The 26,761-nt window shown below is 27.4% G+C and overlaps 4 protein-coding genes across 6 annotated transcripts in view; 1 reads left to right on the top strand and 3 right to left on the bottom strand.

Moving 5' to 3' along the window:
* The window catches only part of LOC132928316 (centaurin-gamma-1A), a 95,743-nt gene extending 87,086 nt beyond the window's left edge, over positions 1 to 8,657 (top strand). For both annotated transcript variants that reach the window (XM_060992900.1, XM_060992899.1), the window contains exons 4-12: positions 222 to 356; positions 1,451 to 2,163; positions 3,399 to 3,670; positions 4,375 to 4,514; positions 5,196 to 5,323; positions 5,442 to 5,686; positions 5,889 to 6,104; positions 6,279 to 6,423; positions 7,015 to 8,657. In XM_060992900.1, coding sequence (XP_060848883.1) covers positions 222 to 356; positions 1,451 to 2,163; positions 3,399 to 3,670; positions 4,375 to 4,514; positions 5,196 to 5,323; positions 5,442 to 5,686; positions 5,889 to 6,104; positions 6,279 to 6,423; positions 7,015 to 7,218 — 2,198 coding nt within the window. In that variant the 3' untranslated portion in view covers positions 7,219 to 8,657. The remainder of the gene's footprint in view (positions 1 to 221; positions 357 to 1,450; positions 2,164 to 3,398; positions 3,671 to 4,374; positions 4,515 to 5,195; positions 5,324 to 5,441; positions 5,687 to 5,888; positions 6,105 to 6,278; positions 6,424 to 7,014) is intronic.
* Positions 8,658 to 8,922: 265 nt separating this feature from the next.
* On the bottom strand, positions 8,923 to 11,790 carry LOC132928317 (ras-related protein Rab-13-like). The gene is made up of 6 exons (XM_060992901.1): positions 11,392 to 11,790; positions 10,649 to 10,709; positions 10,214 to 10,352; positions 9,556 to 9,645; positions 9,277 to 9,402; positions 8,923 to 9,125 (listed from the first exon to the last, which is right to left on the bottom strand). Exons 1-6 carry the CDS (start codon positions 11,555 to 11,557, stop codon positions 9,051 to 9,053), a joined length of 657 nt encoding a protein of 218 aa, XP_060848884.1. The 5' UTR covers positions 11,558 to 11,790; the 3' UTR covers positions 8,923 to 9,050.
* Positions 11,791 to 14,378: 2,588 nt separating this feature from the next.
* On the bottom strand, positions 14,379 to 17,564 carry LOC132930604 (endonuclease G, mitochondrial-like). Its single transcript, XM_060996556.1, has 5 exons — positions 17,232 to 17,564; positions 16,899 to 17,092; positions 16,599 to 16,835; positions 16,154 to 16,334; positions 14,379 to 14,561 (listed from the first exon to the last, which is right to left on the bottom strand). The coding sequence occupies exons 1-5, from the start codon at positions 17,424 to 17,426 to the stop codon at positions 14,478 to 14,480; spliced, it is 891 nt and encodes a 296-aa protein (XP_060852539.1). The 5' UTR covers positions 17,427 to 17,564; the 3' UTR covers positions 14,379 to 14,477.
* Positions 17,565 to 18,180: 616 nt separating this feature from the next.
* On the bottom strand, positions 18,181 to 26,375 carry LOC132930605 (mitochondrial glycine transporter B-like). 2 transcript variants are annotated; one of them, XM_060996559.1, is made up of 8 exons: positions 26,073 to 26,375; positions 25,647 to 25,743; positions 25,479 to 25,585; positions 25,331 to 25,415; positions 20,496 to 20,675; positions 20,230 to 20,401; positions 18,789 to 18,946; positions 18,181 to 18,727 (listed from the first exon to the last, which is right to left on the bottom strand). In XM_060996559.1, the coding sequence occupies exons 2-8, from the start codon at positions 25,716 to 25,718 to the stop codon at positions 18,626 to 18,628; spliced, it is 876 nt and encodes a 291-aa protein (XP_060852542.1). In that variant the 5' UTR covers positions 25,719 to 25,743; positions 26,073 to 26,375; the 3' UTR covers positions 18,181 to 18,625. The 2 variants fall into 2 exon arrangements, with proteins under 2 accessions (XP_060852542.1, XP_060852540.1); XM_060996557.1 differs by having other exon boundaries at positions 25,647 to 26,374.
* Positions 26,376 to 26,761: the final 386 nt, after the last annotated feature.

Below are 26,761 nucleotides of genomic sequence, written 5' to 3'. Positions count from 1 at the left end.
AAAAAGAAAGGTCTTTTGAGTCGAACTTAATGGCTTTTTACATTTTCAACTGTGGACGATGTTTTATGTGTATACATAATAGTGTAATACTATATAATATATTATATATATATAGATCATGATAAAATAATAAAATCGGAAACACTGTATCATAGTATACAATATATTGTGTTATGTAACAGTTAACAATAATAACCGTATACTGTGTTTTTCTTGTGCAGACGCCATTAGTGAAACTAACCCTCGAGTAATAGATGACACAAGAGCTAGGAAGTTAGCGGCGGACCTGAAAAGATGTTCGTATTACGAGACGTGCGCCACGTATGGTTTAAACGTAGACCGCGTGTTCCAAGACGGTAAGCATAATATTATATAATAAATTAAAATTATTTTATTATTATTTAAAAAATACGCATAGCTGCATTTCACTATGTATTAAAATTATAAGTTAGAACTATTAACTAGTTAATGCATGTTGAGTAAATATTGTTTTTTATTATATTATAGTTTATTTAGATAAAATTTTATGGTCGAGGAATTACAGTAGATTTTCTGTAAGTGGTCCAGGTCATGAGATTCTGCAAGAATTGAAACAATTTTAACGATGGTTTTAGATTTTAAATACATTAAGAAGAATTAAGATTTTATCTTGTTAAGTTTAGTGTTTATCTTGTACCTATCTGTTTACCATTTGTGAGGATAATGATATTTGATTTGGTTATTGAAGTGTTGAAAAATAATAAGTTTCAAAGAAGAAGAAAGTTTGCTTGGCATGATAGACATATTTTTTATTTACCTATTATGGAAGGATATCAAGAGTTATTATGCAGCCATGCGGGCTTAAAGAGTCACTAAGGATATCTAAGTCCCTACATTTTTTATCCCCAACGTTAATTAATACTGCTTATTACGTATTCATTATTCTGTACTCACTTCCTATTGTTCTTTATACACGGAAATGTTAAGGTTTTTTTCGGAAAGTATATATACAAAAAATATATGATGCACCTGCCTTGAAATTTATCACCACTGTCAATCGAGAATATTCATATCATCAATAATCCAAACAAAAAATATATATATTATATTTGTTTGTAGACTACCCTAAACAAGCAAAGCGCAGTGTTTTTTTTTCAATACCCTTTCTTGGCTTGAGTTTGTTGAGTTGGTATACGACTTTTAATGTGGACTTAACTTTTTATATTTCGGATAAAAAATTTAAAGGATTTTTATCTTAATATAATTATGTTCATGGTTTGTATTAAATAGCTTTAAGCAAATTAATTACATCATGAACGAGAGTAATTGTGAACAAAAATGGTTTTTTAAATAATATATTACAGTTGTATATATTTTAGTTTTGAACTACACTTAATATATTATGTGTTGGTAGGAAAATTCATGCATATAAAATTAAATTAACGATGCCTATAACTTAACGTGTTCGCAGCTTGTCAAAAAATAATCCAGCAGAGGCTATCTGCTTCTACTAACTGTCTGTCGGACTCTCGGTGTTCGACACCCGCCTCTTCGTCAACTACCACCCCCGTTGGTGGTCTGCAGTCTGCTTCCTACGCAGGCAACCAACTCCAACACCATCAAATCTACCAACACATGCAATCTCCGGCCACCGGTTCGCGGACGTTCTCGCAGGCTTCCTCGTCGCCGTCGCCGCCAGTACACGGGGCCGGTGGCGCGTCGCCCTCCCATCACGGCAGCAGTGGCGTGGTCAGTGCGTTCAAGGAGTCGGTGCTCCGGTCGAACTTGTCGCTGAACCGACAACCGCTCGAGCTGTCCATAGCCCTGGACAACAACAATGTATCGACGAAAACCGCGTTCGACGGCGGTGGAAGTAGCAGTGGCATCGGTGGAAACATTGGCGTTGGCATCGGGCTGTCAGTGCCCTGCAAGGATTTGCCTACACCCAGTTCCACCCCTACGACCACCAGGAAGACCCGGAGGCGGTCAAACCTATTCAACCCGTCCAAAAAAGACGACAAGAATCGGTGTCTGGCCACCGGCGAGCTAGGCAGTGGCCGAGCCATTCCTCTCAAACAGGGTTACTTGTACAAGCGCAGCAGCAAAGGTCTCAACAAAGAATGGAAGAAGAAATACGTCACGCTTTGCGACGATGGGCGGCTAACGTACCATCCTAGTCTGCACGTCAGTATACCACTTATTTATTCAATTTAATTTTTGTCCATAAAATTCGACATTATAATATCATTGGATTAAGAAATAAAAGTATGATATATAACTAGTATTTCTAATATGGCTAGTGACGGTGATTGGGTGTTTTTTATTAGCAAACTGGCATTGAATTTTCTCGCTCTATTAGGTACCCAGATATATTACCAGCCAAGGATATCTCACATAATTATAATAAAGGGACTTCATGGCAGTTCATGCCCTAAATAACCACTAAATATACTTTTAAAAAAAAAAAAATCATAGTATTGAATAAAAATCTTTTTATTTTGATATCTAGATAATATTTACAAAATTGCTAAAATTATAATACATACATCTTGTATAAATAATTGTCAAATATGCACTTATTAATGAAAAATGGTCAAATATGCAATATATGCACCTATACATTTTAAATATACACTAGTATTGCTATGAAACAAATTTATATTTTACTTAGCAATGTTTTTAATGGTTATTGAAAAACATGCAAACTCTTAGTTATCCCTAGGCCTAATTATAATGAAATACACCATCAGGCGGCATCAGCTAGTAATATTAATTATTATAATCTGAGTACCTATCGCGCGTTTGGTTATTTGTAAATTAAATATACTGTATAGTACCTATTTGAATAAAAGCTTTAATAATTTTGTTGATATCGAATACCTTTTTGATTTATACTATCTTCACTATTGTTATAATGATGTAATTTTAACAGTTATTTATTTTTATTTTTGGGTGTTTATTTAATTAAATTTTTTATTAAAATTTTGAAAATGATCGTTTTCGAATTTTAATTAAACATACGTTTCATATCAAAATGACAAAATGTAATTCTATAACATTACATTTAATTTATGTTATTATTACACAGAGACAAATGAACTTTTCGAATAAATGGTGTTATTAGTTGTAAAAATGATTTGTAAAAAATTTTTTAACAATATACGTAATAACAAATAAAATATATTTAAAAAATATTTTAGTATTGCGTAAATAAATTTTCTATGATTCTTATAATATATAATTATATACTCTCCTGTTCTACAACCCTTTCTTTTTACCATATCTTCGAAAAAACCAAAAGCGATGATCTAAGTGATGTTTTTTTTTTTTTTATCTTAGCTGATCTTATTACAATCAAGTTTTTCCTGTTAATATTATAATACATATGTATAATGTACGAGTATATTGTATTTTTCTAGGACTATATGGAAGACGTGCATGGCAAAGAAATATCGCTCCAGTACGTCACGGTTAAGGTGCCCGGCCAAAAACCAAGGGGATCGAAAACCATCATGTCGCTTTCATCTTCGTCAACGTCGGCCAACCATCACAGCAGCAACGGCATATCTGAACATATGTCGAACATATCGATATCGAATTTCCAGTCAAAAGACAAACGAACGGCCGATAAAGTGATGCTCACTGCATTCGAACTGCTGAAAGAGCCCAGCTATAAGAACGGTGTTTCAGCGTGAGTAATTGTATTTATTTATTGTATGCGTATTATTAATAGTATAAAACAGTGATTATTAATTATTATATATCATAAAAACAATCTAAATAATTATGCTGATATGACTACCTAGTATAGTCTAGTCACTATACTATATAGTGAGAAACTTAAGACGCTTTTTTTATATAATTAAGCTTTTTAATCATTTTTTACATTTAAATTTTAACTGTTAGGACTGTTAGATATATTTTCAAATTGGAATGATAAATAATTGTCTAGTTTTGACCGTGTTGTTTATTTTTGTAAACAAAGATCAATATATTTTTTTCTTTGATTATTAAATTTAATATTTGTATTTTAATTTTGTGATAGTAATGATATATTTATAATAATTTATTGTTATGAGTAATTTATTAAGTAATTAAGTTCTTATAAAATATAAAGATGAGTAGACTAAGTTAAAATAAAATACATATTTTTGGTTCCTAAAAATTTTAAGCTTTGATAAATGAAGTTATTTTATAATTATATTATTATAATTTATAATTAGTTATAATAACATACAAATAATATTATTCAACACAATAAAAAACTAATATATGTACCAGATTTTAAAAAACGAATTAATTTAGGTCGCTTTTTAAAATTTTATCTTCTATAATCACTTATTTTTATATACCATAAAAATAACCAAAATATAATTATTTGTGTTTGTTTTATAGTAACGGCGATGAATCAACAATAAGTATGTCGAACACTTCGTTGTCGACCAACAACGGTGATCTCAAAGCCGAAACACCTAATGTAAAAAAGAGACACAGACGGATGAAGAGCAGTAACATTAAGAACCAAGAGTGTGAAGGTATGTAAATATACAAACAACATGATAATAATTAGCTTAAGAGTTATAGATGTAAATTTAATGCACATAAAATCGTTTAACACCCTTGTATTTATGCATTAAATTATTAAAACTTAGCAAAATCCCGAAATATGCAAAAACGTTAACTTTAAAATTTTAAAAACGCATACTCGCGTCATATTTAATGAACTTAATTTTCTTAGTCAAGTCTTTTGTAAAATTTGACTTATTAAGTTATTTTTTAACTAAAAATTTGAGTAACGGGGTGATCCAAATCATTATAAACCATATAAAATTACAATTGGAATATAGATGCGATAAAAAATTTAAAAATAATAATAAGAATTAAGATGCAATGTTTTTATTATTATTAATTATTTTCATTTTTTTTTGAACCTCTATCTGATTTCGTATGATTTTTACTGATTCGTGATTCTAAAAATCAATTAATGTTTAAGATAGGAAAAACTTTACAAGTCTAAGTTATTTACAAGAAATGTGATTTAAATTCCAATTAAAATACGATGTGTTTAACAATACCCAATAAACAACACCATTCCGATTATATTTTTATCTCGAATATGTATTCATCTAAAACGATATTGGCGACAACAATTATAATATTAGGTAGCCTAATTTCAAATATTCAAAAAAAAATTAATTTTATATTTAAAATTGCAGACACCGACGGATACGAATTCCTAATCGTATCGTTGGACAATAAACAGTGGCAGTTTGAAGCTAACAGCTCGGAAGACCGAGACGAATGGGTGGCCGCTATCGAACAGCAAATTCTCAACTCATTACAAGTCAGTATTTAATAGTAGTTATAGTAATAGTTTTATGAGTATTTATATAATAAATTTATATTTTTAAGTATTCACTTTTTATACTAATATAAAAAAATACTGAACTTTATTTCCACAGAGTAATGAGATTAACAAAGTTAATGTTGGTGGTAAATTTGGTTCGTCTTATAACCGAGCAGAAGACGTGCAAAGCATCCGGACGCGAGTACCTGGAAACGGGCAGTGTGCTGACTGCAATTCTCCGAATCCCGATTGGGCTAGTTTGAATTTAGGAATACTAATGTGCATCGAGTGTTCTGGCATACATCGCAACCTGGGCTCGCACATATCCAAAGTCCGATCTCTCGACTTAGATGGATGGCCGTAAGTGTTAAACATGTATTTTTATTATCTTAAAAAATGTAAATATTTTTAATTTTTATTAAATATTACAATTTCGATATGTACCTATACACCGTATAAGGTATAAAGATGTATATACAAAATTTTAACCTCATATATATATTATAACATTTATAACAATCAATACTATCATTTTTTTGAAAAAACAAAATTTTTTTTATAGACCATCTCACCTAAAGGTAATGATGGCGATGGGTAACGATCTGGCCAATTCTGTATGGGAATCCAACGTCCGTCCTGACCGAACCAAACCCAATCCTGGTTCGAGCCGAGAGGAGAAAGAACTGTGGATACGTAGCAAGTATGAAACCAAAGAGTTCCTACCAGCGATAGGTCACACGCCCAACTTATCGCAGCAGCTCATCGACGCCGTGTACAGGTGGGTCATAATTTAAATTGTATACTATTTTGATTGATGGTTAAACAATATTTTTTTCGAAATTTTCCCAAATGATTAGGACTTTTTCGTTTGTATTTGAGAGAAATTGCAAAGCTTTATGCCCTTTTCAATTAAGGTAGATAAATTTTATGTATTAATTTTCCTTATTTGTAGGTGTGACATGAAAGCCCTCACGTTGATATTAGCTCACGCCAGTGCTGACCAGGTGAATTGCGTCGTCAGTCACCGAGACTTGCGCACACCCCTACACCTAGCCTGCTCTGCAATCAACCTTCCTATAGCGCAGCTACTCCTATGGGTAAGTGTGACATTTAAAACTGTTCAGACTGTATTGCAAGAATACGAATAGGTATATTTTTATTAGTCGAGATAATTGCCTTTATAGAAGTTAAAAACATATGCTCTTATAGTCTTATCTAAATAAAGACATTGTATTATTGAAGGCAAATTTTTTTTCGTAGGTTAAACACAAAATAAATATTGACTTCTGACACAATTGTATATAATATTTTGCATGAAAAAGTGTTTAATTAGGCCCTACTCCACTCGAATAAAAATAAATGTCCAAATTAAATATTTAAGAGATACATTATAGATAGAACAATTACTGCTAGTATATCTATAATATACATTATATATACACTGTAATGTGCTTACTTGATAATAAATTTACACAAAAATATTTTAAAAATACTTTTACGCATAGTGGTTTGAAAAATATAGAAATATATGAAATCACCATAAAATGTAAGGTTTATTAAAAAAAAAAAAAGTGTACCCCCTAACATTTGGGTAAACCTACGACTAGGACAATCCCCCCTCCCCAATTTACAGCTAGGCGTTATATTATTATGATGAAGTTAATTTTTTATTTCGTTATCGTCCTCAGTACAAAGCAAACGCCAAAGCTGTGGACCACGAGGGCCGAACGTGTCTGCAACACGTGCGAGCGGCTTGTCGGGGCGCCGCCGGTGCCGCATCCGTCCAAGACGTCGGTCCGCTGACAGACTTGCTCGTACAAAACGGCTGCCCCGAGAACGGGACCAGCACGCTGACTAGACCGTTGGACATACTTCCGTCCAGCGTCATCTGATCACCGACTCGACACATCGCCGGCGGCACAGTTATCGCATAGCTTCGGGTGTCGGACGAGGGAGACGACGGTCCGTTTGGCGTGCGCGCAAAACAATAATATAATAATTAATGAATAATACCGCGCTGTGATAGCTTTACATAATTAATTATAAATATTATATAATGTTATAAAATAATCATAAATATACAAAATATAGTGTTTAACACGTCGTCCGTGTAACAATAATAGTATAATAATCGCGTGTCCAGTCGTTGGTTCGATATTAATTTTGTACCAGGGTTGATGACAATCCCAGTCCAGGTTAAATTTTATATTAAATTGCGGACGGCGGCAACCGCATCGCGTCCGTGACCTGTATTATAGGTAATATTATTATTGTTGTTTACTTTTATTTTATACCGTCTCGTGTTTAATTACCATGATCGGCTTATATATTATTATTATTATTTTAGACTATGTAGTAATATTTTATATTTTAATATTATATAATGTTAAAATTACGTATTTATCAACAATTATTATTATATGTATACATATTATTACTATAATAATAGGTACCTAGTTATATATATATATAATAATAATATGTATATAATATTACGATGTTATTAGAATTATTATTTAAAACGATTTGATTTATTATTTTAATTTTTATCACTTGTTTTCTTTCTGTATAATATTATAATATATCGCGTCTTCGAGTAAAACATTTATACCACGGTCATCTTAGAACTTAGAAGACCTTCTTAAACTGTGGTTGATATAAACTACTATAATACCTGTACGGGATAGCGCTTTAGTATTTATTATATTATGTATCGGCCGCTCAGAACTTGCCTGCAGCAGTTATGTCGATTATTTTTATTTGTAGACCTATTTAACGACTATAAAAATACAAAATCGTTTTATTATATAATACATAATATATAAAAAAAATTATACTCACAACAGCTTTAATCGCGGTTACCTGTTCTTTTTTATTTTCTCCACTATATATTATTACCTATTATTATATTATATTAACTGTCTCTTTATTTACATTGGTACTCATCATTCCCTTTGTTCCCGGTAATTTGTATTATTATTATTACTTTTTGATTATTTTACTTCAACAGTGTGAAAAACAAACATAATATTATAATATTAATTGTATACAATGTATTTCGCCGTTCATTTTTAAACGTGTTCATCATACTTAAGCATATCACTGGATACTTATTATAATGGCCACACAAGTAACAATATAATATTGTCATTTTATCAGAGTACTTTAATGGTTAACTATATGAAAGACTTAATGGCACCATGCACTCCTACATAATTATATATGTTTATAAAATTTTGTATTGAAACAATAAATATGTTGCGGTAGGCAAATGCGCTTGTGTTCTTGTACTGCATTTTTCAGTAGTAAAAAAATATATGGAACGTTTTAATTGTATTGTTTTATTTACACATTATTCAAATCTCCAACCTTAATAGATATGTAGAAACAAAAATGGTTTTACTTCAATATTAAAAATGTGAATTTATCTTTGTAATGCAGTTTCACTTTTTTAAATACCTACCTATTTGAAAAAAAAATAGTTTATAAAATATAAATTATAATTATAAATCAAGATTCATCCAACTTCATTATAATTACATATAAGATAACTATATGTTTTATGATCAAAGAGTAAGTATTAAATAACGCATAACTATAAAATATTTATTTATTTAGATATATAAAATATTAACAACTAATGAGTAAAACTTAAGTAAACGTCACTATAAAAATATTAAAAATATTAAATGTTATCATGGTTTCTTTATAATTACTTCTCAAATCAACAGTTACATTTTGATTTTGATGGGTTTTTATTATCACAAAGCATTAGTTGATCTTCTAAAATCACAAAATCCTATAAAATAATAATCAATGTACATAATATTATTATCCATTTGAAGAAAATAAAACTATTATTATTTTAAACATTATTACACACATATATATATATATAAATATAACTCAATATAAAGAAAAAATATAAAATAGGTACTCATTTAAATTACATTTTTAATTGTAATTTTATATTCCATCTCGTTTATCATAGAAATCATTTTCAAAAACGAATCATCTACATTTATATTGTTTTTTGATGATAGTTCAAAAAAAGGAATTCCGAAGTGTTTAGCTACCTACAAAAATATCCAAACATTACATTAGTTTAGAAATAATTCTAAATCAAAATTCAAACAGTGATTTTCAATTAATGCATAATAATTTGGATTTAAGATATTGAAATTAATTTTTGTTTTTATTAATCATAAGTCACAACTCATTATTATTACCAGTTTTCCTTCTTCAGTTGATATCTTTCTGTCTGATTCCAGATCACATTTGTTACCAATCAAAATTCTTACCGCATTTGAAGGAGCAAACTGAAAATAAAAGCAAAAATATTTAAAACTTAAAACAAATTTTTAATATGATACCTAATTTGTATAATTTATCATAGAACTATTGTTATTAGTTTAATGTGATACACCACATAAATAATACCAACCATCGTACGTGAATACATTTATCATCAACGCAATAATAAACAATAAATTAACTTAAGTTTATTGTTTTGGTATATAATAAAAAATATGATGTCATAATATAATAAGATTTTTTTACTAAAAATCTCCTAAACACAGTTCAAACAATGCTAATTTACTGATAGTATCATACAGTATATAGTATATCATTCAATAACAGTACTTATTAAATATTAAAAATAAACCGAGTAATAAATATAAAGGTTACAATAACATATGGCATGAATAACATTATTTACAAAAACCTTAAATTACATTTATATATTATTATAACACTAAATAAAAATAGAAAGTATACATTTGATTTTAGTTAATACTTATTTTTTATAAAAACATAAATTTATACTCACAAAAATGTAAACCAAATATTATTAAATATTGTTAATATGAAATATTAAATACTAACATCATCAATATTTTTCATCCATGTGTCCAAGTTGTTTAATGAATTCAAATTTGTAACATCGTATACAATAAATAATCCCATTGCTCCTCTGTAATATAATTTAATTAAAGATTGATATTTTTCAGTTCCAGCAGTATCCCTAAGAATAAAAAAAAATATATCATTACAATTATATCAACATCAAGTTATATGATTAAACAATAAACAATAAGTAATATTTTAAACAAAAATACACAATTCTTTTAAGTTTTAGTTGTTATTCAATGGATAGGCTCACAAACTCAGACCTTAAAGACCTATTATAGACACCCTTTCTACCTGTAACTTAATTCAATAAATATGTAAGCTTTAAATATGTTGAAAGAATTCCAATTGTCTAGTAATTATCAACTCTTACACAAAATATCAAAAATTTACAAATAATACAATGCTTACCAAATGTTTAAAACAATGGTTTTGTTTTCATAATTGATTGTTTTCTTTTTAAAATCTATACCTATTAAAAATAAAATTCAAACACTGAAATTAAAATATGATATTTATATATGTATATTTAACAGTTAATGTTATAACAACATAAACGAGAGGTTTAACAAAGAAATTTGGATAAATAACAGAATAAAATCTATTATATCCATTTAATCTATCATCTATTTGATTTATCTAGAAAAGTAATAACAAATTTACTACCATTCTCCACTTTGTATCACTGCGATCAAAGATTCGTAGCAATCACAACCACACATATCTCATTGATCTGTTTTTTTTATTTCATAGTACAACAATAATGCATATAAAATAAATATTTCTGTTAATACACCGTTTCATTGTTATATTCATGACTAAATTACTTATATTTAGTCATGGTTATATTAATTTATTTCACAATGATTAACCCTCTGAGTAGACTGTAAATAGTGTACATATTATATATAAAATATGCTTCATATATCATATGGATTGGTGTGCCACTAACATTGTGTTGTAGATGAAGTATGCCACATTGTTAAAACGATTGAAAAGCACTGATCTATATGATCAGTATACGTAGTACCTACATTAATAAATACATATACACATAAATACACTCTCTCGTCAAAAAAAATTGTCTGGGACAATTGTTGTACAAACATTTTAAAGTTCAGCACTATCACTGCAAACGTACACGTTTAACTCACCTGTTGTAGATCCATGGTTTTCGATGAAATTCCCATCACAGTACCGTTCAATGATAGAAGTCTTACCAGTGCTCATGTTACCTACTACAATAATTTTCCAAATTCTCTGTACCTGTTGCGGTCCAGTCTTATCTGCTGGCTCCGCTACTACTAGCTTGTCTCCCATTGTCACGACTCGTAACAGCTACGATTAATCTGTGTTGAAACTTAAAAACCAAAACAAACAAAGAAGTTTTGACAATAAGTCGGTGTTTAGTGTTGAAAATTAAAAGTCGGAAACTGCAGGTCTGACTTTATACGCTGATTTAGTGGTTTCTAATAAAAATTAAAAAACAAATATAGTAAACATACTTAAATAATTTTTTCATACTAATCACTTTCACTGGTGTAATTTGTTTTTTTTATACACAGTAGCCAGTAGGTACTGTAGTACAGTGTTTCCAACCTTTTACTCGCGGAACCTTTGCAGGAGCTTGAATGTTTTGACTTTTGTGGAACCCCCATATAATTTTTTTAGCTTTTCTATGTTCAAATCATAATTCAAATCAAAATTATTATTAATTAATATATATTTTAATTCGTGCTATTAATAACCTGTGTTATTAGAGAGCTCGGATAATCAACGCATTTCTTTTTTTGTTCTTATTATCGTATTATTTTCGATTTTAATTTGTATACAATATGTTTACAGGCCTACAGCAGAACACATTGACACATAATCGTGTTTGTGTCTGCAATACACCAGTGTCGGACCTCCGCGGTCCGCCTGGCTATAGAGCCGTGTGGCGTGTAGGTGTAGCCGCGAACGCGGCCGAGGCCCCGAATTTTTTTTTTAGTTAATGATTAGTCGATTAGTGGAACTTAAAATATCCCGAGCCCCCGTACAAGCGACCGAGCGTATTTAAACGACACAATTTGTCCCAGATTTAAAGTAATATTAACATATTTTTCATCCTTTTCATATTCATTGCTTATATTGCGACAAACTTTTAGAAATGTTCTGAATCCCTTATTCTTATTTAGTACTAAGTTCATTTTAGTTTAGATAGGTAGTATATTTACGATAATTTGACAAATAACCCAATAATTATAGACGTTCATTAAATAAATACCATTTAAAATTAACAAAATTCTCAAAAATGTAAATACATGCAATTATATACATTATGTTCAAAATATACAAAAAAAATTGTTAGAGTAAGCCAATTCGTACATAATATTTGACAATCAATCAATTTGGACTCAATGAAAAAAACATACAAACCTATATAAATCCTAATTCCTAGCCCTATTTATCACCTTTAAAACTAGTGAGTAATGGCGATTGAAAAATATATCGAGGTACAGAAAATGCAAATTAATAATTATTAATACTAAAGCTAAGTCATCTAAAATATTATATGAATTACTCATTTAGTACTACTTGATTTAAAAATAATGTCCACTATCCTATATAAATAACCTTGTTCATAGTAAATGAAGAAAAAAATATTGAGGCCCCAGAGGAAAATTGCGGCCGAGGCCTTTTATATACCAGGCCGACACTGAGTTGTATTATAACCAACAGATTATTAAATTTGATATTAATAGTTTCAAATGATTAGTTTTTACACTACCAAGCAATTGTTTTTAATTTTTATTATACTATCTATAATTTTATTATTTGTCTCTCGATTCTCGTTGACCAGGGGTCGGGAACCTGCGGCTCTTAAAGGATAATTATCAATCGAAATCCGTAAAATATAAATTATATTATACCTGCGCTATTATAGTGATAAATAAAGTTTTTCTTCATTTTCTAAATTTAAGACGTATTATTATGTTTTTATTGCCTACCATTTTCTCTATGAAATAATAATACCTACTATCTTTATTCTAATATAATATGTACTAATAAAGTAATAATTTATACACCACAATTAAAAAAAAAGGTTGTTCAAACCTGTGCGGCTCCCTGGATATCATAGTTTTGTAATTTTTTGAAAAAATGGCTCTTTCCTACGAAAAGGTTCCCGACCCCTGTTGTAGACCGTATAGTAGTTGTCAGTCTTGTCAAGTCATATTATAGTTTATAGATTATAGACTGAACTTTAACAAATTTTAACACTGTTTTTATTTAATATATATAAGGTAACAGGAAATATTTCGAACGCATGACCTTTAATTTGATTTGGGTTTTTTTTACAGGGTACAGGACATATAAATACATATGAATTAATGTACTTGATAATGCACAGTAAAATAAAAATGTCTTAAATAGGAACCACCATTTTTGACACTGGATTTGGATTGCTCTATTTTTTTTTGAGCAACTTTGATCTTCACAGTTTTTTGATATCTTCAAAATTGACAATTTGAAGACAGTCGAAAGTTTTAAATTAGGTAGGTAATGTATAATTTGTATTTATTGCATATTTCAACGCTCTACGTATTTGCTCTCAAGCATTTACAGATATTATTATAACAATTTATTTTTATTAAACCTACAAGATGTATTTATTATAACATTGAATTTATAAACAAATATCATTAGATAAATATGTATGCGATAAATACGAATTACCTAGTTATTATCTATTTTAATGGTAACGCCATATTGGAATAATTATTGGAATTTTTCCTGCGAAAATCCATTTGTGTATCACAGGCACTATTTAAGATAATTTTATTTATATATCTTAATTCATGATCAACTCACTAAGTGAGCAGCTCATTTGATTTTTTTTCAAATAAAGTTTTATATATATTATAAATATTCAACTCTAAACGTTAGAATGAGTAGGTATAATTTGCTATTAGCTAGTTTTCCTACCAGGCCATCTAGATATAATGAAAGTATAAATATATATTTATATTATATAAATTTAAAATAAATATAACCACCAATAAACAACAAAAACATTTGTTTTATATACTTGGTGACTAGGTGTAAATTTATTGAAGATCACAATAAGCAAAGACATTTTATTTAGTAGAAGACAGAGGTGTATGGTAAAAATATACTTTTATTATGATTCACACAATTAATATATTCATTCCACATAATTGTATATGTGTTGAATACTAAGTTATGCCAACTCTAATTATTAATTAAGTTGTATAAATTTATCAAGAGTCAATCTCTTGAAAAATTGTAGTCCCGATGCACGTTCTATTACTTCCAAAGGCATCTAAAAAATATTAAACAAAAAAGTTATGATTTATAACTCATAATACGTTCATTAATAGACATAAATTGCAATTAATAATATACATAATTCAAAATTACTTATTGCAATATGGTTTACTGGTTATAGACATAAAAATAAATGAATAGATTTTTTTTTTAATCTAATATTCTAATATTATTTGTTATTAATGGATAACCTTTTGTTCTAACTCACATCCATCCCTCAAATTTCTTCATCTCACGAAAAAATCTTATTTACTAATATTACTATCCTAATAAATAAATAAATACACTGCAGAGTAGATTAATTGTTAATCATTTTTAATAAATATAAATAAATTATAAAACTGCTATGAAATCAAGAATCTTAGTTTTAGTTTTTATTTTCTGTGTAAAGAACATTGAAAGATAGAATCAGATGCTGACACAATATATACTCTAAATTGTTTATTTTATGCAATGATTTATCATTGAATTTCAATTAAACACATTCATTACAGTTAACTAATTACTAAATTACATGATATACTCAAAATAGTTGAAGCCTATTTATAGATTTTGGTCGCCTAATCGAAATAAATTTATTTGAGTCACGTCATTTTTTACATAGAAAGTTATGGCTGGAAAAAAATGAGTTTTTTTCTCAATAAAAATTTTAAAAATCTATGTTTTTACACTAAATATATGATAGAACAATTAGATTTTGATTATCATACTTACTCTTGAGGTAATACCAAAAACCAAAAAATTATCAATTTGTTTAAAAGTCGTGGCATCCTTAATTGTCTACTTTTAAATAATTAACTTGGATTATTATTTATTAAAATTAAATTAAAAAAGTTACCATAAAATTAATTCAAAATGTGATTATATTAGAATATTACATAACAAGTACTACTCAATAATGCTTTTAACTTATTACTAATTAGTATGGTAGAGGACTTGAAGCTCTAAAAAAGCACTAAACATGCAAGCACTTTAGTACTTGAAACAGTTGAAACCCTATAATATGCACTTAAAATACTCTTTTTTGCAATTCAATTTAAAAGTATTAATAAAATAAATTGTATTTAAAATAAGTTAAAACCATTAATTTAAATATATTTTAGATTGACAACCTAAACACTATATAATGGTGGTGATATGTTATGGTGTAAAATTTAAATGATTAACTATTTATGTATTAATAAAATTAATTACAGAAAATTAATATTATAGAAATCTATAAATTATATTATCAGCAATCTTCAAGCACTTCTAGAAAAAAGACAAAAATTAAAAATAAATAAATGTTTATCCAAACATATTGACTGCATTGTTTGAAATAAAGACATCAGTGTGGATTTTGTGAAATTGATTTAAATATGTTTAAAAATGTATTAAATTGCACATAAAAGTGTAAAATATGCCCTAAAAACAAAAAGGACTCAAAATATACATTTATATGCAACATAAAATTTCAAAATTAGCTTTGTGAAAGCATGAAATGCTTACGTATTTTTTTATTTTTATAACTATGCAAATGCTACAGATCCTCTACCTTACTTATTAGTTATTTTTAAACATAAAATTGAATTTAGTAATATAAATTACTTGAAAGTCTTTTAATGGTATATCGTCTGGAATCACTTGATTTGGCATTAAATAACATTCTAAATAAAATTTAGACTCTGTACTTTCAGTAACAATAATTTTATAAAAATGTGTAGGAACAGCAACATGATTATCTCCAATTACTTGATATTTGATCCATAATTTTCCATCACCACCTTTTCTAAAAATATTTTTGTTTCAATTAGTGTATACCAGTGGCATAGCCAAGATTTTCAAATGAAGGGAGCTAAACCCAATATACTAAAAAAATATAATTAACAATTAACAATAACAGTTCATTTTTATATTAAGTTGATACAGCCAATGGGGGAGCCTCCACTCTGCCCCCTCCACCACCATGGCTACACTACTGGTTTATACCTAATACTTATTCACGAATAGATTATTATGATTCATTTAAAATTAAAATTATATAATATCTTACTTAGGCAAAAAAAGTGGACCAGAACAAATATAAACATTTTTATTATGTTTTGCTTTTTTCCTAACATATTTTTCTAAATTATTCCAAGCATCTCGATTGAATCCTTTACCAACTTGTGGAGCAATATTTGATAAAACAAATGTTTGTTTTATCAATTCTTGACTTGATTTGTGATTTCCTGCTGCAGCTAAATGTCCGCGATCAAAACCACTATTTTTATAATCTTTATTTGTAGCTCTAAAATATATAATTTTTAAATCAATACTTTATTTTATATGGTAATATTAAGATAAAAATAACCGATAAAACTCATGAAATGATTTATCTTCATAAAAGTCACATGATGCTCTATCTACATTAGGATTATACTCTACACTTTCTGGTGTAAGATGTTCTAGAACCCAATGGGGTATACGATTCCTTTGATCATAAGAAAGAACAAAATTCTTATATGAACGTACATTATCCAAACTTGGAAATCCATACTTCATAATCTTAAAATATATACATAAGTATAAACAAAATATGCTTAGGTAATGAAACTTAAAATAAAAAATAAATATAACTTATAAATTTGATGGTAAATAGGTAGTACAAATTATAATTAAATTTATTGAAGTATGTACATTTTACCTGAGATATTCGCTGTTCATTATTAATGATTAGTTCTTGATTATTGGCCACAATGCCATCGGCATACACTGCATCAAATATTTTAAATCCTGGTATTCTATGCGATGCATTTAATTCCCTATATTTTCTATCTATCCATATTCCAAGGCAAAAACTTGAAATACCAACAGCTGCAGTAATATGTCTGGAAAACATTTCTAAAATCTAATAAACAAATTGACCTATTATTCGGATTTGTCAGAAGAAAATTCAAAAAGGTCGTTTAAGTCTAATGTTAACCAGCCTTTTTGTGGATTATTCGTTTAATTATTTTGAAAACTGAAGTGATAACAACAATTGATAAAAAAAACATGTGATGAATCCAGACAACCCGACCAATGACGGTGACCATATGTCATGAACCCTTGATTGATAATTATATTGCTATTTACTATATAGTATTATAATTTTTAATTAATTTGTAAATACATTATCACAATCACAAATACCTACTTAATAATGTAAGTATAAGTATTCTTGAATTTATTGTCTATGTAATTCACTTCTTTGTAATACAAATATACAAATACAATCAACTGCATAAAACTATCAGTGACGATACTACACTCATGACAAATTAATAAAGGCAACACACAACAGCTATAGATATAGTGGCGTCGAATTCATGTTATGTGAAGCAAATAGCAATTACTTCACTCCTTAAATGGGTTAATCATAATATAAATTGGGTGGGTGGTTGGAACAAAAATTTTAGACTTCACTTCAAAAAAAAAGTTCAGCGCTGTTAGCCGAATAACTTAACTGTACTAGTACCTGATGGAACATAAAATGTATTAAGTATGATATTCATTCTAAAATGAATAAAATTTATGATTACACTGTATTGAAAATGATTAATTATATAAATACTAGGTTAAAAAGTTTCTTTTATAAATTAAATAAGAATAAATCATTTTTTAAGTATTTAACCAATCTTTAGCAAAATTGATCAAAATATATTGATATTGAATTATAATTTAACACTTTTATGTTCACAAATGATTTACAAAACTAAAACCTCATAACTACAGCTATATAAAATATGTACTAACAAAATTAATGCATACAATTAAAAAAAATTTACTGTTAGGATGACTAGAGAACTTCAATAAAAATGTTACCCTAATGTGTAACCCTAAACATGTTTGATATACTGCTAAAATATTTCAGTCTAATTAGTATTTAATAATTAAAAATATTATTAAAATTTCTAATCCTTATTTGGTTACTTTCTTATTCAGGTTCATACATCATAATTTAACAGCTACCTATTTTAAAGAATTGTAACATTTGTTAAACATAAAAGACACATTATTACTTAAATTATAAATATCTAAATCTAGATTATTAATCATTTAAGATAATTGTTCGTATATAGTCCAAGTTATTGCAGCCATTAAGGATCGTCTTAAAATTCGAAGAGACAGCCCTTTAAAATAACCAGCTATTCCATATTTCTGAAAATAAATAAATTGTGTAAATCAATAATAATGAATTACAATAATAGTGTATACCTACTCGTTTAATTATAATAATAGCATCAATCAAAGGAAGTTTTTCTTTTGATAGTTGCTGACTAGTTTTTATTACATCAAATGGTTGAGTAATAAATGATGCTAATCCTCCAGCTAGAAGGCCACATCCAAAAATATAAAATGGTTGTTTGTTATCTAATTCTAATTGAACAGTACAAAACAATATTTGATTAATTATTTATCTTTTATATTAATTTTTGATTTTTAATTATTTTTTCATGAAAGTGAAAAATAGTGTTCAAATAGTAGCCCAATAAATTAGCATGTTCAGTATTTTAGAATTGTATGTATACGGGAGGGCTAAATTTGTTTTTGATAAAAATGATTAAAAATTTAATTTTTAAGTATTCAAAGCAAATCATAAGTTTTTTTTAGTATCAATTGAAAATTACAATACATGAGCCTAATTTTTTTTATAAGCATTTGACATTCTATACTTAAAAATTCTGTCAAAATCACAAAAATGTATATATTATTTTTTGTTAAAATTCATAACATTTTCAATTTTAACACAACCTTCCATTAAAGTTGAGCTTACAATAAGTTACAGTTATAATTTACAGCGCAATTTATTTTTATATGTATTAGAGTTAAAATGTTAACAAACTTATTTATTTAAACAAACAGTACAATATTTTCCTCTAACAATTATTTTGTTGTAATTAAAAAGTTTTAACTGTAGACTTGAAACTTTTCACTATTTTATGTATTAAAAATTTTAATTTACAATGAAAATTTTAAAATATTTAATTAATATTAAGTTGCTTTGGCCATACTTTTATCTTATATTCATAGTATGTTGATATTGACTTATAATTTATAAACTACGAGTTAAAATGTCCAATAACAATATTATAATAACTAATTATATCCTATATTATATGTACATTAAATTTTTCAAGAATTATCACAAGTTCATCCTTGTGTCATACTATTAAATAAAAAAAAACTATTATAATAATATAAATATTTTTTTTTATAAATAGCAGCTAAGACTCATTTTTTACTTACAATTGTTATTTGTTTATAATTATTTACCATTGAATATTTGAATTTAAATTTAACACATCTATGATCTATTACAATGACCTACTCAATGACAAAGTTACCTACACAAGTCAGAAATCTGCAATAAAGCAGAGCAAGCAGAACTTTTTTCAATAACACTTGAAGAATTTATGGTTCAGATTTTTTTATATTTAATAAAACTAGTTGTTGAGCCAGTCTTTGATACTTTTGTTCCATATAGATTACTTGTGCTAAAGTGGATGACATATAAGTATGTAACAACAATAGTATAGTACCCAGTCTTCTGGGTCATTGTTAATCGTAGAATAAAAAATAGTTATTATAAAAATTTTTAAATTTACAACAAATTAAAACAAACTTCTCACTACATTTAATTTTAGTTTTATAATACTTGCCTTCTAATAATTTTATATTTTTTAATTTTATAAAAATCATAAAATATAATGCAGAAAATGGAGCATCTCGTAAAATTGTTGGTGTCCATCCGCGATATAATACTTTCCAACACTCCAACCTAAGAATATCAGATATGCCACGGGCTAAAGTTGTGTAATGATATTGACCACTCTGAAAATAGAAAGTTATTGTTTTAAAATAATTTCCTAAGTTGTAAAAAGTTAATTAAAATTGAATGGGTATACGAGTGTATTTACTTACTTACTTCTACTCTAGTTTTTAAAACAGTGAAAGGCATTAGTATAGAAACAGTAATACATCGTGCACTAAATCCAGCTATCCCAGACTTCACCATAGAAGTTTGATTGTTTTGTGTTAAGTATGAATATATTAACTGTGTAAGTGATATATGAATTGCAATTCCTGGAATATTGCGTACAAGAGACTAAAAATATAAAAATTTAGCAATTCAAAGTATATAAAATAATTATTACCTATATTTAAATTGTAATATATTGTTATTTTAAGCGATTTCGTAAAAAATTAAATTTCATATGCTCATAAAATTTTTTCTATATTGACGCTAGAATTTTATTTTACAGTTATTTGAAGAAAAAGTTATGGAGAACCTTGTGTTGAGTTTTTTAACCTAAGGTATAAATCACAAAAAATGTTATGAATTTTCAACTTCAAAATTCATTGCAATTTTCGCGATTTTGACATATTTTGTAAACATTTGAACTTTAAATGCATATAAACAAAAATTATTGATTTTTTTACTACGATAAGTAAAACCTATAATAAACCTTGTATTACATTTTAAACAATTTTTGGATTGCCAATTTTTTTTTAAAGGCTTTTAAAAAAAAAATTTTAATTGTCTAATAAATAGCTTAAAAAGTCAAAATATTTTGAAAATGTAATTCTAAATAGCACTTACATAAAACTTTGGTGAAAATTTCAAGTATGTATTTACAATGATTCGTTTTTGAGTAACAATAAAATAAAAATATCGATTTTGTTAAAAACTGGTTACCTATGTGTAAAAATTCCCATTTTCAATTATTTTTATAGGGTTTTTCCTGACGCTTTTAAAAATTACTTTTATTAATTTTTTTACTTTTGACCCCCTAAAGTACAAACTAAATTCAATTTCCTTTTCATAGAGGGGCTGAAGTTAATAATCAAAGCACTATTACTATTCCAGAACGTGATGACATCCGACACAAAAAAAAAACATACATACTCCGTTTAGAATCTAAAAAATATTATACTCCAATTTAAGGAAATGATTATGAAATATTAATAATATTGTATATTATAACTTTTTTTAACAGATTTTTATTGATATTGTAATTCAAATTTATTATGACTTAAAAAATTGAGTTTTTAAATCACACAGAGACTGACGATGACGTTAAAATCTCGTAAATATGTGTGTTAGGATATCTACCTAGATATCATTTTTAATATAGTTATTTTTTCCAAAAATATATTTTGGAAGAGTTTTTTTCTGGGACTAAATATTTGGGGTTATTTTTTAGGGGAATCATGGTTGACTGGACGTTTATACTCAAAATCGTTATTCATATAAAGCAGTAATTTATCATTGAATTCAAATTTAGCATACTTATATAGTTATATATTACAATAGCTTTCTTACTCAATAACGGGGTACAATCGACACTTACTAGTTACTGTATAGTTTATTGGTTACCTAATTTCTTCCTTTTCATTTTAAAGTTCTATATTATGTATTTACTACGAAAAAAAACCCTAAAACATAAATTTCTGTAGTTTATTTGAAATGTGTGAGTACGAGTATGATTATAATTTTAAATAATGGAAACATTTTTATTTAAGAAATTTAATATCATTAAATGTATTTAGATTGAAATAAATCTGTTCGTTCGATGACATGAAATATAGAATATTATACGTGCAGATCATCATATACGAGTGAAATTAAATTTGTTTATTTATAATAAAAAAAAAGAAAATGGGTAACAAAAATAAATACGTTTCACCTAAACCCATTAACCAGACGACTAAATAGATTTTCTATTCTTCATCAAATTAAATAAAATTTACTTCAAAAGCTTGAATATTAAAATTTTTTAATATTCAACAACTTTTTTGGTCATAGATATAAGTTATAACTATAAAATATAAACGGAAATATAGAATAAAAAGTAATAAAACGATATATTTTACGCAAGTTGATTGGTGATACATTTGATGTACAACATAATTGGCGTTTCCGTTTTTCACCCTCTTTCTTTCTCGCTATTGGGGACTAGGAAATATGCATAATTGGTGAGAATATGAGATCTAACTAGTAATTAGACTAGCTAACGTGAATTTAAATGAGTTATTTAGCCCGTATATGACCACATGGGACGGGCTTTCTAAAAAACACTTGTGATACAAATTTAGTTTTAAAAGTACATATAAAAGTATAAAACTATAAGTCAAGTACAAACAAGAAATTATTAACGTCCAAAATCCAACTATGATAAATATATTAAATCTTATTGCATCAAAGTCGACCTAAAGCAGGGCCCACCCTGGACTTCGTACTTATGCGTATGACATTTAAGACCTCGCATTAATAAAATTCTAATTCTTCTTTATAAAACATTAACTCAAGCTTCGGCTCTATCTTAGGCTAGCTCTGTATTGTATGTTATACAAATGGAAATATTTACATTTTACATAGAAATCTCAATTATCAATATGTTACGATTATCTTATCTTATCAACTAGGTAGCTTTATGACCAGGGGTGTGCCCAATAATTTTCAATGGGGGGAGAGGGGCAGGGAGTATATCCCTGGGGACGTTACAGGGGGGTGTTTTGGGTGTTCAAACACCCCCCGAAATATTTGGTTTTTGTATGGTTATTTACTTATTCTATTTTAATGTTAATTGTCATAATTATTATTATACTTTGATCGACAGGTATGATATTACAGGGGCTAGGTAAATTGAGTCCGAAATATCGTTTTTGTGGTAAACTGAGTCCCTGGTTATAATAGGTTTAGTTCCCAAAACAGCACATTTTCTTTCTCACTTTTACAGGCTTAGTACTATCTGTTATGTTAAAAATGTGCTTTTTTGCTTTTAATATCTAATATTATTCACAAGGTTGTACATAAAAATCACAATTAATTAAATATGTAATATAAAAATTCAAGTAAATTTTTTTTTTTTATTTATTACTATTTATTGTTATTATGACATTATATACATGGTAAAATTTATATTATATGTTCTTAACGAATTCAAATCTTGAAATATTTTTATTTTCATATTTCAAAATTTCTTGTCCCAAAAAAAAAATGTTCTATTGTTATTTTTTTCATTTTAATTACTTCTTTGTTACGTATTTTTATATATGTATTTATTTGAATGTATTTAAGTAAACAAATCGATAATCGATAATCATTAATTGGTAACTAGTCACTATACAGTACTCATTGAATGTATCGACTTTTTATTTTTAAGTAGGTACATCGTCGTTATTTATAAATTATTCTTTCGAAAAATGTTATTACTCGGGACTCAGTTTACCTAGCACGTTAAAGTGTTAACGCATTGTATTTGTGAAAAACCGGTTAAAGCAAAATAAAAATTTAATATTAACAAATTAAAATAATTAATATAATTTGAATAAAAATAAAAATACTTAAACAGGATTTAAAAATAAAATAAAATTATACCTTTTGTGTATTAACGTGGGTACGTATTTACGTAACAAACTGGCGACAAAAGATTAGATGAATTAATATTGTAAAATGCAGTGGCGTAACTGGGAAAAAATCTAGGGGGGGGCAATGTATAATGAATGTAATATATTTATTATTATCAAAACCCTGACACCCCTCCCCCCCGGTTAAAATATATACCTTTAGTTTTCAAAAAATTTTTAGGGGGGGCAAGTGCCCCCTCTTGCCACCCCACAATTACGCCACTGGTTAAATGTACATAGACATAGCCACATAGGTGTTAACTGTGAAGATATTCTTAATATAGTGGCTAAAACTTCGCGAAAATTAGATTTAGTATTGTAATTTTTTCTTTATATCAATGTTTATACTTAAAAAAGTAGGTTTTGTACGTAAGTAGGTATAGCTAGTTTTCATAAACAATTTTTGTTAGGTTAGTTGTATGTTTATTAAAAAAAAAGTTCTACTTTTCTATAGCTGATTTGTTTGATTTTCAAAAACACCCCTCAAAACTTTTTTCTGCGTACATCCCTGGAGAAGGGATATATGTTATAAATAATAATATATTTAAATGGATTTTGGAAATACAAAGACACAAATAAGGGGCATTATAGCTTATGAGTCAATAATTTATAAGCAATAATAACTTATTATTATTATTAATAATCAAAAGTAATGACTTAATAACAACTAAAATACCTAATACTTAATAGGTTGTTTTCTGAAAGTTGACAAAAAAAAATGAATGGGGGGGGATACAACCACTACCATTCTAAAGCTATGCCAATAATCGTAAAACAAAATATGTACTGAAATAAATTATGTTTCATTATATATTATATATTTTCTAAATAAATTAATAAAAATTACTGACCAACAGATAAACAAATTTAATTTAAAAATTATTAGGCTGTGACTATTTAACAAAAAATTTATACTGGAAAAAAAAACATTATTATGATAGACGTAAAAAAAAGTTATCAACATAACTATAGACTCATTTTGGCGTTATGGTTTAACTTTTAAAGTTTTAACCGCTATATACTTGTTGAACTCAGGGTTTATTTAAAAAAAAAAATATCTGTCAAATAATACAATTTTAATATTGATTTATTTTAGATCAAATCATTATTTATTAAGTAATAAAATACCTAATTTATTCATCAAAATGTATTTAATGAAAGAATCGATTTGTTTTTGATGGAAAATTATTACTTTGGTACTATGGTACAATTAATTAACCAAAATCATTTAAGAATAAAAAAATGTTATGGTTAATATCTGTAGAGGATTTTTATAAATATAACAAAATAAATAAAGTAAAATATAGATTCATTTAATAAAATATAAAATATAAATAGGTAGGTACTTACTGGAGACAGTCCTCTCCAAAATCCATAAAAAGATTGTTGCTGCCAAACTGATTTTGTGGCATTAATTATTCCTAATTTTTTATCACTAATATATACAATGTTAGTTAGATTATAATGTAATCATGTATTTTCTTAATAATTCAGTTACTTTCTAGGGTCTTGTAAGACTGTTTTTATAACATCAAATGGTTGAAATACAACTGTAGAGAATAATCCAGATGTAGAACCGGCAATAAATGATTTTAATATTGGATGCTATAAAATTATGATTAAAATTTATTATGATTTAAATACACGATATAGTAAAGCTACTTACATCATGAACAAATGTATTTACACGAATATTATTATTCTTGTTTGATCCATTAATATCATAAGAAGACTCCATATTAAGGTGAAAATTTATTATTGATCTAAAATTATACAAACATTTTAAATCTTTAAAATTGATATATTTTAAGTTTTTAACTATTAAAATTTAAAATTCACGATTATCACAGAATAGATAAAACGTTATTATGAATGTACGTCGTATCTATTCTGTGCAAATACTATAACTATATTATACGATATCGTTATATAGTATTTGCTACTAAGTACTGTCTAAACTAAAGTGATTTGTCAGTAATCACTAATCAGTGTTTTTTCGTTGTTTATGTCGCGATGTCATGTGAACGATATCATATCATATCGCATAGTATTCCACAATAATTCCATATCGTTATCAGTCTTCAGTACCGACCATCAAAATGTGTGAATCTTCTTATTTGGCCCTATACCTAATCCTTAATAATTATTCCTTATGGCTTAGATAGCAATTCACACTTCACAGACCATAGTACTTATTTACTTAATCGGATTAGGCTAATCCTCTTCATTTCTAAAATGAATAACAACAATAACTATAGAAGTTGGTAGTTGCACGAATACCAGAATACATGACACCTAAATACTAGATAGAATATAATATTATTTAGTTATGCTTGGTAGAAATAAAAAAAAATAAAAAATAATTTTTGAACGATGGTCGATGAACGATTCAAGATTCAATGCCGAATACGGAATAGGTGAAGATTAAAATTTAAAATGTAGTGTATGATCTAGGAGATAAAGCGATCTTGAAAATGCAGTGTGCCCAACCGGTCGAAATAAAGTACGAAAGATTCGTATCGTATCTGTAGTCTGTACTTTGGACTTTGGTTGTACTTTGAACTTGCATCACATAGGTATTTTTAAACACGCTGTAGTAATTATAAATAGAACTCGGATTCTATTTACAAACTTCGAGATTTATTTTGAATTTTTGACTGGCCTGCCGCCTGCGTGGTCTGTTATTAATTTATGAATGATCTTCGTAAGCCCGCCACGGTTCAACCACCTGTACGCCGCTATCTTGTCACCAATAAGACGCCGTTTAGATATCTCGATTCT

The sequence above is a fragment of the Rhopalosiphum padi genome, chromosome 4 (genome assembly GCF_020882245.1).
Source record: "Rhopalosiphum padi isolate XX-2018 chromosome 4, ASM2088224v1, whole genome shotgun sequence".
NCBI lineage: Eukaryota > Metazoa > Arthropoda > Insecta > Hemiptera > Aphididae > Rhopalosiphum > Rhopalosiphum padi.
The sequence above is the reverse complement of the archived record's forward strand: the minus strand, read 5'-3'. Positions and strand labels throughout refer to the sequence as shown.